The sequence below is a fragment of the Phragmites australis genome, chromosome 6 (assembly GCF_958298935.1).
Source record: "Phragmites australis chromosome 6, lpPhrAust1.1, whole genome shotgun sequence".
Taxonomy (NCBI): Eukaryota; Viridiplantae; Streptophyta; class Magnoliopsida; order Poales; family Poaceae; genus Phragmites; species Phragmites australis.
The window spans coordinates 19,659,325-19,672,298 of NC_084926.1; the positions used below are offsets into that span (position 1 = coordinate 19,659,325).

The 12,974-nt window shown below is 43.6% G+C and overlaps 2 protein-coding genes across 2 annotated transcripts; both read left to right on the top strand.

The window, feature by feature from the left end:
* The first annotated feature begins 521 nt into the window (after positions 1-521).
* LOC133922065 (WD repeat-containing protein LWD1-like) lies at positions 522-2,407 on the top strand. Its single transcript, XM_062367223.1, has one exon. It carries the CDS (start codon positions 736-738, stop codon positions 1,969-1,971), a length of 1,236 nt encoding a protein of 411 aa, XP_062223207.1. The 5' UTR covers positions 522-735; the 3' UTR covers positions 1,972-2,407.
* A 7,345-nt stretch (positions 2,408-9,752) lies between these two features.
* On the top strand, positions 9,753-10,780 carry LOC133923050 (uncharacterized). Its single transcript, XM_062368511.1, has 4 exons — positions 9,753-9,827; positions 9,987-10,139; positions 10,223-10,262; positions 10,590-10,780. Exons 1-4 carry the CDS (start codon positions 9,753-9,755, stop codon positions 10,778-10,780), a joined length of 459 nt encoding a protein of 152 aa, XP_062224495.1.
* The last annotated feature ends 2,194 nt before the right edge of the window (positions 10,781-12,974 follow it).

The following is a 12,974-nucleotide window of genomic DNA, read 5'->3' on the forward strand; positions in this document are numbered from 1 at the left end:
TCAAGCTTTTCCTTGTCATAAAGCCTTTATGTCATATTTTTTCTCACTTGCTGAGTACTTTATGTACTCATGCTTGTCTTTTTCTAACTTCTGGATTTCGAAGGCGAAGTTTTCGAAGACCTTCCGGACGATGGTGCCGAGTTCTAGGTGAAGGAAGACGTCGCTCTAAAGACCATGTCATAAGCTGGCGCTCCTTGGGACAACGTCTGTGGATGGATAGAAGTCCTGCTGCCGTTGAAAGATTTCTTAGTGTTTTCTTTTAGACCTGCGGATCCTTTTATAAGGAATATTATCGTTAATTATTGACATAGTTATGTTATCACTGATGATGTTATTGTATGTATAGAAACTTGATCCTAGTAAATATATAGAATACATCTAATTTGTTCTATTGAAAATCAGGTGTGACATGGAATGAAAAAATCAACAGAATTATTATCATCGCAAAGGTTGATAGCGGTCTCCAAAGGACAAGCTCAATTGCTGCCATCCCGATGGAGCCCTCACCGAATGGGCGAAGGCCCAACCCAGCCGCACAGTAACGCAAGATAAACACGAGGCTGCCTCATTGTATCCCCTTCTCAACCAGTCGACTCTTCCTCCTCTCTCTCCCCTCCGCTCAACTGAAACCCCCCAAATCCGCAACCCTTTCCCTATCTATCTCTACCTGGATTCCCTTCCTCCCATAGAGGAGGAGAAGGCGGCGGCGGCGTCGAAGGCGGAGGCGGCGGAGCCATGGGCGGGGCTGGAGACGGCGACGCGTGGGCGGATCAGGAGCAGGGCAACGGCGGAGGCAGCCGCGGCGGCGGGGAGGCGAAGCGGTCGGAGATCTACACGTACGAGGCCGCATGGCGCATCTACGGCATGAACTGGAGCGTGCGCCGCGACAAGAAGTACCGCCTCGCCATCGCCAGCCTCCTCGAGCAGCTCGCCAACCGCGTCGAGGTCGTCCAGCTCGACGAGGCCTCCGGCGACATCGCGCCCGTCCTCGCCTTCGACCACCAGTACCCGCCCACCAAAACCATGTTCATCCCGGACCCGCACGCGCTCCGCCCCGACCTGCTCGCCACCTCCGCCGACCACCTTCGCATCTGGCGCATCACATCCCCCGACGACGTCGAAGACGCTGCCCCCTCCGGCAACAACTCCGTCCGCTGCAACGGCGCCGGCGGGGCAGGGCAGCAGCCTGGCGTCGAGCTGCGCTGCGAGCTCAACGGCAACCGCAACAGCGACTACTGCGGCCCGCTCACGTCGTTCGACTGGAACGACGCCGACCCGCGCCGCATCGGCACCTCCTCCATCGACACCACCTGCACCATATGGGATGTCGAGCGCGAGGCTGTCGACACACAGCTTATCGCCCACGACAAGGAGGTCTACGACATCGCCTGGGGCGGCGCGGGGGTCTTTGCGTCTGTCTCCGCCGATGGCTCTGTCCGCGTCTTTGACCTCCGGGACAAGGAGCATTCCACAATTATCTATGAATCTGGTTCAGGTGGTGGTGGTGGCTCGAATTCAGGTTCTGGGGATGGTGGGGCTGTGTCGCCGATGCCGCTCGTTAGGCTGGGGTGGAACAAGCAGGACCCAAGGTACATGGCCACCATCATCATGGATAGCCCCAAGGTGGTCGTGCTTGACATCCGCTACCCGACTTTACCGGTGGTAGAGCTGCATCGTCACCATTCGCCTGTCAATGCTATCGCGTGGGCACCTCACTCTTCTTGCCACATTTGTACAGCTGGGGATGACTCGCAGGCACTGATATGGGACCTGTCATCAATGGGAACTGGGAGCAATGGTGGTGGCAATGGAAATGGCAACGCTGCAGCTGCTGCTGCAGCAGAGGGCGGTCTTGATCCCATTTTGGCATACACGGCAGGGGCAGAGATTGAGCAGCTGCAGTGGTCGGCGACCCAGCCTGACTGGGTTGCAATTGCATTTGCCAATAAGCTTCAGATCTTGAGGGTCTGATTTCTTAATTCCACCTGCCTCGCTGAAAGTTGTCAAGAAGCCAAACCTGGATGATGAGATTTTGCAATGAGAGGGCCGAAGGAGGATAATCTTGCAATTGCTTTAGTGTTGCTTATTTATGTGCTGTGCACAACCGATATTCATGGTGGGTTGTTTCTGGTGATAGAACAGATTATTCTCTAGTTAGAAGCTGGAATTGGCAATTAACTGGTTTGTTTAGAGTAAGTAGCAGCTGCAGTGTTAGTGTTGGTGATAATGGGAATGGTAGTTAAGTTGTTCTTTGTGCTAGGTTGTTCTGCTCAGTAGCATGTAGATTCACTTCTTAACTTGCTTATTGGAACATGCAGTCATCATATATGCTCTGTAACCGATAAGCTTGCTTAAGAGTGTTGATGTTATTTCAGTTTTATGGATTTCGTGTGTGTTTTTCGTGTGATTGCACAACTGATATTCATGATGGGTTTGTTTCTGGTGATAGAACCAGATGATTTGTTAGTTAGAAGCTGGAAGGCTTTTAGAGTAACTCCAGATTCTGTCATTGTGATAATTGGACTGTAGCTAAGTGTTCGTTGTGCTAGAATGTTCACCGATAGCATTTAGATGGGGATAAACTCTTAACTCGCTTGTTGGAATTTGGAATCATCATATCATAGTTATTAAGGCATCGCCTAATCGACGCTAGTCATTGAGGCGCTCGCCGGAGCTCTCGCCCCACCATATTTGAATGTGGCGTCTGCCTTGCTGGATATGGCGCCGATTAGACACCGAATTGCGGTAAGGCGACTTGGTCCTTACTCGATTTGACGCCATATTGAGAGAAGCGTACGCCGCAAGGCTGAGCTAACGCGTGTGGATGGGAATAATTAGGAGTGCGCGTAGGGGACCAGAGTCCATACTTGACTGAAGACTTTCGTCGCAGCCGCCTTCTCATTAGATTTTCCATGGTGTTGTCGTTCGCTTGCTCCATAACTCTAGTCTACCTCTGCCGCCGTCGTCTCTTGTAGTCCGTCGGTCCCCTGCAACTCCGCAGGCTGTAGCAGCGTTGGCTGCTAGCAAAGCTCGTCGATTCCACCATAAGTCTATGCTCATGAGGTTTCATCTACTCTGTGCCTTTGTGTAGTTGTGTAGCTTCGCTTGGTCTGGTATTGAGTGTGCAGTTGGCTATGCTTTGGTTAGTTGCTCTGTTATATTCTGTTTTGTTCTATGTGTTTGTTGCTCTGTGTAGTTAATTTGTACATTCATGTGAAGTGAGTATGGCACCGTCTCGCCGCATGTCATACTCGCCTAAAAGGTGTGAAAGTGGTCAGACATATTTTCGCCATAATAACTATGCATTATGAGCTATAAGCTTACTTATATGTTGATGTTAGTTTTATGGATTTATAGTGTTGGGTTCCTTCATGATGCTACTTGGAAACATATAGCTAAAGTTACATTTCTTGCCTTTGTGTTTAATTTGCATCCTAAGGATCTATATCTCACTGTTTGTTGTGTCAACCATCAGTAGGTAGGATTTTAGGGTTCTAAATGCTGATGTGGGTGATTTAATCTGCTGTGAACCTTATGTGATTTGTTATCGTCATCTTTTAGCTGATAGCTGATAGCTTTTGTTGATGTTGTGACAAAGAAATTAGCAATTTTATGTTTTCAAATAATAACGGCATGACAAGGTTGTCGTGCATGTAAATGCATGCTGCAAATTTCATTCTTAGTGTTATTTTAGTTTTTTTAGTGGCTATTTTTTGCATTCGCCAGTCAGATCCTCAGGGTCTGATCTCTTAATTCCACGTGTCACCAAAAGGTGTAAACAAGCCAAACTTTGATGATGAGGTTAGGCAATGGGCGGAGGTTAATCTTCAATTGCTTTAGTGTTGCTTATTTGTGTGGTGCACAACTGATATAGTCCTGGTTAGTTGTTTCTAGTGATAGAACAGATGATTTGCTAGTTAGATGTTAGGATTGGCAATGAACTTGTCTTGTAGAGTAAGTAGCTGCTCCCGTGTTAGTGTCGGTGAACTGGAGTTAAGTTGCTCTTTATGCTAGAATTTTCTGCTCAGTAGCATGTAGATGTTGATTCACTTCTTTATCTTGCTTGTTGTAATTTGCAGCTATCGTATATGGATTATAACATATAAGCTTGCTTGTATGTTGATGTTATTTTGTTTTTATGGATTTCTTGTGTTACTTGCCTTCGTGATGGTACATGAAAACTTGTAGCTAAATAGTTCATCTCTACCTCATTATATGCTGTGTACTGTTAGTAGGTAGGATTTTGCAGTCCTAAATGATATGTTAGGTGATTTGATCTTCTGTGGATCTTTTATGCAATATTTATTATTGGCTAATTGTAGGATAGCTAATAGCTTTTGCTGATTTGCTATAACAAGATTCTGTTATTGTGAAAGGAATTAGGAATTTCATGTTCTCCAAGAATAACGGCATGATAAGTTTCATTCTAGATGTTATTTTAGTTTTTTTAGTGGCTGCTTTGTGCTTTGTGGTTTCTTTTTCTTTCCATAACAATTTGAGGGGCATGCATCTGAGATAGAGGAAGAGGGAAGCCCCTGTCGAGTTAATGACACAAGGCCCATGTCCAGTTCTTCCATCACAGCCACATTTCAGTGACTTTTTGGTGGTATTTTTGTCTCTAAGAATTGTGTCACTTGAATCACATGTGCTGTATCTTGTGCTGCAGCATAGTGTGTTTATCAACCTTGTGTTGCTGCAAATATAAAATTTCTTTATTTGCAATCTTCTGTTTCTATACGCTTCTTAATACTAAGTTTCAAATATAGTTATTGCGGTGGTAAGGTGAGATGAGGCGACACCATACTCACTTCATGTACAAGGCTACAAGCAGGCAAGCATAATTGAGTAGCAAGCTAAATAGCAGAGCACATCAAGAACATACCACTCAACAAGAACTAGCAGATCAGTAGAGCATTAGCAAGTACCAAGAGACATAGGGAGTCCACGTGTAGCTGCAGGGGAGAACAAATCCGTCGGGGTCTGAGGCATCGCTGCAGAGGAGGGCAAGCGGTGGTGGATCGACGGATGGTAGAAGGAAAACGTGGAGTGGTGGATGAGGTGGGAATTGGGGAAACGGGCAAGCGGCGACGACGGCATGTGGAGGTGGCAATAGCAGATCGGGTGTCGAGCTTGAGCGATGGCAACACACCCTTGTGCTCTGGCTTTATGTCCGGATGTCTAGTCTCGCGCTCTTCTTTTCCCGCACGCGCGTTCTCTCTTCTTTCCCCTGCACGCTTTCCTTCGACTGCACGACATCCGCCTTGCGCTATATGACGTTGCAGCACAATAAGGCGAAGCTTTGGCAACGCCATATCCGACAAGACGGCCGCCACATCGCCATTAGGAGAGTCGATGGTTGCGGCCACTGCACCGATGCTTAGGCTTCGCCTAATCGACGCCTTAATAATTATAGTTTCAAAGTTTCAAGCAACAATATGAACCTTTGTGTCATTGACTTGGTTAATCATGAAAGAGTGTTTATAGCAATGAAAGGAGTATATATAAGAGTCTAACTGCTTATACCCTGAAGCCTAATAGACCATGTTGCTGTAAAATGGTGAATATGTGTAAATCGATTTACATTATTCGCATCCTTTTTCCAGTCCCTTTTTTCATAGTTTCTTTTTTCATTAGGCTTTTGGGGTGATTGGTCTTGTATTGGTGTACATCAGCCACAAGAATACCTGTGTATCTGGTTCTACTTTATATACTGTCGTACTTTGTACATTTGGTGGGAGAATCAGAATATGTTGTTTCTCATTCTTGGACCATCCATCATCTATGGCCCTCCTGTTTTTCAATGGAGGTAGTATCCTGGGGAAAAGAGACAAATTCAAGTGGATAAAAAGCTGTTATATTCTTCTATTATTCTTTAGTTGTATATTCAGATCTCTTTCTCGGCAGAATCGATGTGTTGTCGATGTGTTGATGTGTTGATGAGGTTGGAATTGAAACTTGTGGTACAGTAGATTGATTCTGGATATGTGTTGTCAAATTATTTCAGAATTTTAATGACCATTTGTAGAGTAGTAGCATGGTAGCGCGCGCGCTGATAAGGAGTTGTAGCGATGGATCACCTCGGGATCTTTTTGTGGGTGTTAGGCTCCTTTCAGAGAATTTTGCCGTTCAGAGAGGTCTGTCTCGAAGGGTCCATGTCCTGCATCTCCCTACGCCCGTGTATCCCCGAAAAGCCTGTAAAAATTCTGGTGCGCGAGCGCACTTGTAGGAGACGGCACAACGCTAAGGATGCAAGTGGTGGACCTTTTTTAATTTTTATATTTCGAAAATAAAAATTGAAAAAAATAGATGTCTATTTAAAAAATAAAGAACTAGACTACTGTCAACATCACCAATATTTTTAGAATTTTTATAATTATTTTAATAGTATTTTAAATTTTAATGGCAATAAAACGCAACATTTTTTAATTTTTAAACGCGGCCAGCAAGCATCATACAGAGGCGAGGCGTCGCATCACAACAGCACGCGGAGGACTCGGCTCGAGGTTGGAGCGGAGCTGCGGCTGGGGGAAACATGGTGAGCCCTAGCCCCTAGCCGCCGGGGCCTCCGGTTGCCGGCCCGTCCGCCCCCACCCTCTCGTCCACGCTCCCTCCGCCGCCAACCCCGTCGTCAGCGCACCCTCCGTCGCTTCCCTCGTCGGGGACCTCATCTACATCTACCGGCGCCCGCATCTTCAGCGTGCCCTCCGACCCCACGCATGGTTGCGGCCTCCGCCGCAGATCCTCCTCCTACTGCGTCCGCCGCTGGTAATTTCTTTCACTTATTAGCCCATGATTATTTGATTAGTCTGTTGCTGATTGCTTGAGCCCTTATCCCATTTGTGGCAAAGCGATGCACTGGACCCCGGCGTTTCGGTTCCGCGGCTGCTTTCTCTCGGCTGTGATGCGAGAAGGGACTAGTTGAGGACATTCTCTCTGCTTGCCTGGGCCCTCAGGGCCTCGACCCGTTGTTGTCTTCTCCGCGCGCACGGCGTGCGTGCGTCCTCCTTTTCTTCTTCTTCTTCTTCCCGAGGAGAATATACATTGGATTGCCCAGCCACAGAGGTTTCTGCAGTAGCCTGGCAGCAGCTTACCTGACGCCGGCAACGGCACCACAACGCCGCTCGATCATGCTCGTAGAGTCGTACCAGCCGGACTGAAAATTGTGTTACCCACTACGTGCAGCGAAGCCTTCTGTAGTTCTACTGCTATTTTTTTAAGGAGAAGTTCTACTGCTAGATGATGAGACGAGCTTGATGCTACAAGTTTTTTTCTTTTTTCCTGCGTACGTTTTGCCGCTTGGGTGGACGGAACAAGTTTATCCTCCTGCTGGAACAAATGTGTACCGCGGAGAAATTTGATTTTTTGCCATTGTGAAGTGCGTGGGCTTCGTACATTTGCCACGCTAAATATTGGTTTTGTAAAATTGCCACTCAAAATATTATCTTTTTTATTTTCTTACCATTATGTTAATTCATGGTATGTATAATAGCACTTAAAATATTATTTTAAAACTGTATAATGACAAGAAAATAAAAAAGGGAATGCTTTGAGTGGTAATTCTATGAAGCTAATCTTTAGAGTGGCAAAACTACAAGCTCGTTCTTTAGAGTAGCTAAAATCCTTTATTTTTGAGAGAGCACATAGAGACGCACGCAACCTACGAACACCACCAGTACGCAAACGCACAGTATCATTAAATGTACACGTGTGTATTCTATTCTGACCTAACTCAGGCTCAATCCGGACACAAATGAGCACTTACGTCCAGCGGAGCTCGACCGCCGGCGGGTAGTTTCTCACCTGGCGAAGTACCTAACGAGCTACGGCTCGTTCTCAAATCCAATTCTTTTCTGAACTGGCGGTCTGGTAGGTAGGCTACCAGTCTGGCCCAACGAGTTGGCTATGTCCTAGATGGACTGGATATGAGGGATACTTTTACCGTGGCCACAAGGCATGCTACAAATTCTACGGTTCTCTTCCAGGTTAGTATGTGGATCTTCAGCTCAGGCCCATATCTCGTTGGAATCCTGGGATAGCCCAAAATACTACGCTTCTCTTGTGCTTGGGCCCGCTGTTAATTGCTGCAGTCCCGTGAGTTTTTTATTTTTATATTTTTTAACATTAATATTTAAATAAATAGGTTTATGAATTTTTATATTTTTTAACATTAATATTTAAATAAATAGGTTTATGATGAAAAGATTTACAAGAATAGGCGTTTATCATCATTTTATAGAGCGGTTAGACCCTTACCGCAGAAGACGGTTGGTACCATAGCAGTGCCTTACCGCCATAGCAGTGCCTTACTGCCCCATCAGAGGACGGTAAGCCCTGTGTGAACAATTATACGCCATAAGTACTGTTCACAGCTCTAATTGAAAAAAAAAGAAAAAGAAGAATTTCAGTTTGTGCTATTTTGTTTATCAGAATTGTGCATTGGTTTGTTTATAGTATTTATTTGCTTGGTTGAGCTAGGATTGAGTCTAGGCTAGGCCAGCATATTGACTAGTACTTTAAACTATTATTCAACTTTGCATTTTCTGATTTGAGCCTTTGCTATTCCTTACTACTAAATTTTACCTATCCAAGCTTCACTTACTACTAGCCGACAGGTACTAACATGCTTGTAATTGCTTTATCATCTCTCGAGTTGCTAGTCATAAACCTACTGTGGGTTGCACCACCTGCTTTGCTTCGGTAAGAACTTTGTAAGAGCTTGAGTGTGTGTGACTTTTGAGACTCCACTACCTAGTAGTTGATAGGAGCGCGCATATTTTTGTGTATGTTTCTTGTTTGCTACTAATCACGGTAGGGATAGGTAAGGAGGAGATGACCATGCTCAACGTTGATTTTGTCACTTTCGTCGAGACATGGGGAGTGATCGATATAATGCATTTGAGGTATGTGATGATGTTCTAGCTAGGATCAAGTCAACCGTACCTTCTTTTAGTGGAAATTATGACCATGCATATATTGAATGGGAGCTAGTGGTTGATAGAGAATTTGAGAAATATGACCTGTGTGAAAAGCAAAAGGTTATAGTTGCCTTTAGTGTCTTTACTAAATATGTTTTAAATGAGTGGAAACATGCTTCTAGACATGATAACACTACTACAGAAATGACTTAGTGAGACGCTCCTGTTCAGACGGTTATTGTGGAGCTGTCTGTGCAAATATTATCACAGACAGCTTCAAAAAAGAACAGTCTATAATGATAACGAGACGCATTCATGGTGGGAGACTTTTAGTATAGAAGGTTTCCATTTGGAGCCGTCTGTAATAAAAGGAATATCACAAACGACTCGTATTTGGAGCCATCCGTAATATTAATACATGCGGCTCGTATTTGGAGCCGTCTGTAATAAACAAATATCACATACGGCTTCAAACTACAGGAGCGTCCCACTTTTGCACCTGCAACTACATACGGTTCCAAACAATGGGAGCGTCCTGTTTTACAACTGTAACGTTCACGCCTCACGCACCTACACTTTACATGTAACGCCCCAGAACCTTCTCCAACCCTAGCCACCTGCCTCCTTTCTCCTCTCCCTCCTCTGTGAGGAGCCAGATCGTGGCGTTGAAGAAGACGTGGCTCCTTAAGGACGACGAGGGCGTGCCCCCCACCGCACTACGGGAGGTCTCCCTACAACGGATGCTGTCACAGGACCTACACATCGTGCGGCTCCTTCGACCTCAAGAAGGGCCAGAGCAAGGAAGGGTAGACCATCCTCTACCTCGTATTCGAGTACATGGACACCGACCTTAAGAAGTTCATCCGCGGCCACCACCAGAGCCATGAGAAGATCCCTGAGCAGACCACCAAGGTACCCCGTGCCCATGCTTGCTATTTTTCTTTTCCTTAACCGTGTGCGTGAGGTGTTTGCGTGAATGCGTTACCCATGTCTGATTTGGCCGGATCTGATGGAGAGGTTGGTGCTGGGCTTCTATTGATTTTATCAGCCAATTGCTCATCGTACTGTCAGGTGGTGGTGATTCGCTTGCTTGGTCATGGAAAATTTGTCCGATTTGTCAGTACCCCAGAGGTCCTGGAGTGGATGACAACAATAGAGTCTAAGAAATTGCAGATTGAGGATGCGATTGCTGTCCAGGGCAATGACAATCTTGGTTTGAGATATGTAAGTAGAGAACTGTAGCCAATAACTTGTGAATCATATAGTAATATCAGAAAGATGAGATGTTCTCCTTTGCACTTTGTTAGGTGGAATACCATAATGGGAAATCGTTGGATTGCTTGGAAGGTAAAATACTGATATGTTTTTCTTGTTTCTTTCATCATGATTTATAAAACATACAGTGAAGCTCTCTGTTTAGCACCCAAGTATTCATCAAAGATAGTTTATGTTTTGCCTTGGGCCACAAAACTTGGCAAACTGCGATGCAGGCTGCCTTCTTTCTTAATTTATTCGTTATAGAGTTTGGTGTGATGTAACATCAAGCACAATTTCTGAGTTAGGTACATAAAACCTAGTTTCAAAATACGGCTACGATCTGCTTGGGGTTAGTAGTGAATCATGCAGTGGCTGCAAATCATGCAGTGTTCTGAAAAGAAGAGGTGTTTTTGTAAGGATTGCATTCTTACTCCCATTATAACTTGCTGCAAAAAATGCTGCGATACGAGTCGGCGAAGCGTATCTCTGCCAAGAAGGCCTTGGAGCATCCAGACTTCAGTGATGTGAACAAGGAGCTGTATGAAGCGATTCAGCTAGTAGGAAATCCATCCATGGAGAGCCTTCATGACTTAAACATGAATGCATAGCTCATATATATCTTGATTGGTCGTGTAACTTGGTTGCCCTGAAGCAGTGCTTTTGCTCCAAGGGCGGGTAGGCTCTATCGCTATTTTCTAGCTGCTGTCTTGCAGTGCTCTTTAATTCGTTTGTGATGGATAACGAATTGCTCCCGGTGATGTTTCTTGCAATTGTCTTTTGGCTGAATCATCTTTTATTTGGTTTTTTTATTGCAATCTTTTTAGTATTTTTTTTTGTCTTAGTACAGATGGTTCTAAACTAGAACTATATGTACAAATCATGATTAGTATAGACGGTTCCAATTTAGAGCCGTCTTTACAAATCTTTTGTACAGACGGTTTAAAACCTGTTTGTACAAATCTGATTTATACAAACTCTTTTCCAAAGATTGTTCAAAAAAACGTCTCGTCCGGGGTTTCCGAACCGTCTGTACAAATAAATTCTCTAGTAGTAAGGTACTCAATCTTGGAAAGCCATGAAAAGATATTTGAGAGATGTTTTGTTCTCATGTATTATTCTGTATCCTTTTCAAGAAACTACAATGTTTAAAACAAGGTAGTAAAACTGTTAGACATACTATCAAAACTTGTATAATTGTCTATTGCGTTGTGGGGGAGATGAATGTGAAGAGGCTACAAAGATCCGATTTTTAAGAGGGTTTGATCAAGAAATTCAGCACATACTTCTCCATGAAACATGCAACTCCCTCTCTCATTTGCTACAGTTTGCTTGTGAAGCTAAAAGTCGAATTGGAATAGACATGAGAAAACAAGAATCTGTGAAACATATGTTTGTGTCTTCTTGTATCACTAACAGCTTGCAAAAAGTTAAAAATAATCCAAAGAAGGAGAATGAGCTAGTTGAGCAAACAAGCACATCTCTTTATGAAGAGAATCATACTGCACTAATACCATCTGAGGATAGTATAAAAGGTAATAAAATTGGTGCTACCATCACTAAAGGTGAGTTTGTTTATAATGAATTATCAATATCTACTACTCATGCTATTTTAGAGCAATCATTGGTAGACATCCCTACTAAATTTCCTTTGTCGCAAGTTGATTTGGTTGCTATTCCTTCTGACAAACAATAGTTGTGTGATGCTTCACTTATATCCATACCATAACCAGTGAAAGAACATGTTACTCCTATTTTTGAACCTTTTGTTACTGCTGAGGACAAACATGTTATTCACATTATTGATAAGAAAGAAGAACTAGAATTACTATATTCTTTAAATATTTGGGGCTATATTAAATTTGATGATCTTTGTGAGCTCAATAATTTAAAGGAGAAATTATTTGCTAGGTATGATTTGCTATGTCTTGCTAATACGATTTTCCATATCATTGGCAATTATAATTATAAAGGAGTGTATATTTATTTAAATTTAAAGATACCTCTTTTTCATAATGAGACATATTGTGTAGAGGATCATAGTAGTGCTAATATTTCTTTCTCTAGTTTCTCTATTTGTGCAAATGAGCTATAGGTTTGTTCTCAAGAAGGGGAGTGTTGTGGGAAGCCAAATACCATAATATGTTCTCCCTGTGCAAAACTTTTAGACTAGAGTGAGTTGATTTTATCCTGTTGTCAATTTTTCAAGAGAACAAGTGATGTTGTACAATAATATTTCTTTTCTTGTGAGCTACACTGAGCTTAAAGACAATTCAAAATCGAGGACGGTTTCCAATCAAGAAGGGGAGAATGATGAGGACATCACCAGCTCACATATGACCATGCCTATATTATACAAGAGTGAACCAAAGGTGCATGCATTCAATGTTAGATTTAGTTTTTATATATTTGAGCAAAGGGTGTTGCACTATGAGTTATGTGTGTTTTCTTTTTCAGAAGTGTTGGCATGGATTAAGTTAAAGAAAGGACGACATACGTGGAATGCAAGGAGAATAAATGAAATTGATTGGGGACCAAGTCTGAACCTTATCTAATTATTCTTCAAAGCCACCACGTCCATCACGAGCCAAGGGAAGCAAGAGTTTGAGTTGAATACGTTTTGGATTCAGATTTGAACTATAGAAATAGGGCTCGATTCAAATGGCCATAATTTATTCATACGGAGTTCGTTTTGGATGTTCTTGAATTTCCTGAAAAGCTTATTAAGTCTAGTTTCCAACAGATCTAGTCTCACTAGCAGATTCGTTGTCTATACATCATAATCATTCAAGAGAGATGCTGCAT

Excerpts from the sequence above, each read along its gene's own strand:
- LOC133922065 (XM_062367223.1), top strand. The coding sequence starts at position 736 with ATGGGCGGGGCTGGAGACGGCGACGCGTGGGCGGATCAGGAGCAGGGC.
- LOC133923050 (XM_062368511.1), top strand. The coding sequence starts at position 9,753 with ATGGACACCGACCTTAAGAAGTTCATCCGCGGCCACCACCAGAGCCAT. Across the intron at positions 9,828-9,986 it reads TCCCTGAGCAGACCACCAAG|GTGGTGGTGATTCGCTTGCT; the intron begins GTACCCCGTGCC and ends TCGTACTGTCAG. Across the intron at positions 10,140-10,222 it reads ACAATCTTGGTTTGAGATAT|GTGGAATACCATAATGGGAA; the intron begins GTAAGTAGAGAA and ends GCACTTTGTTAG.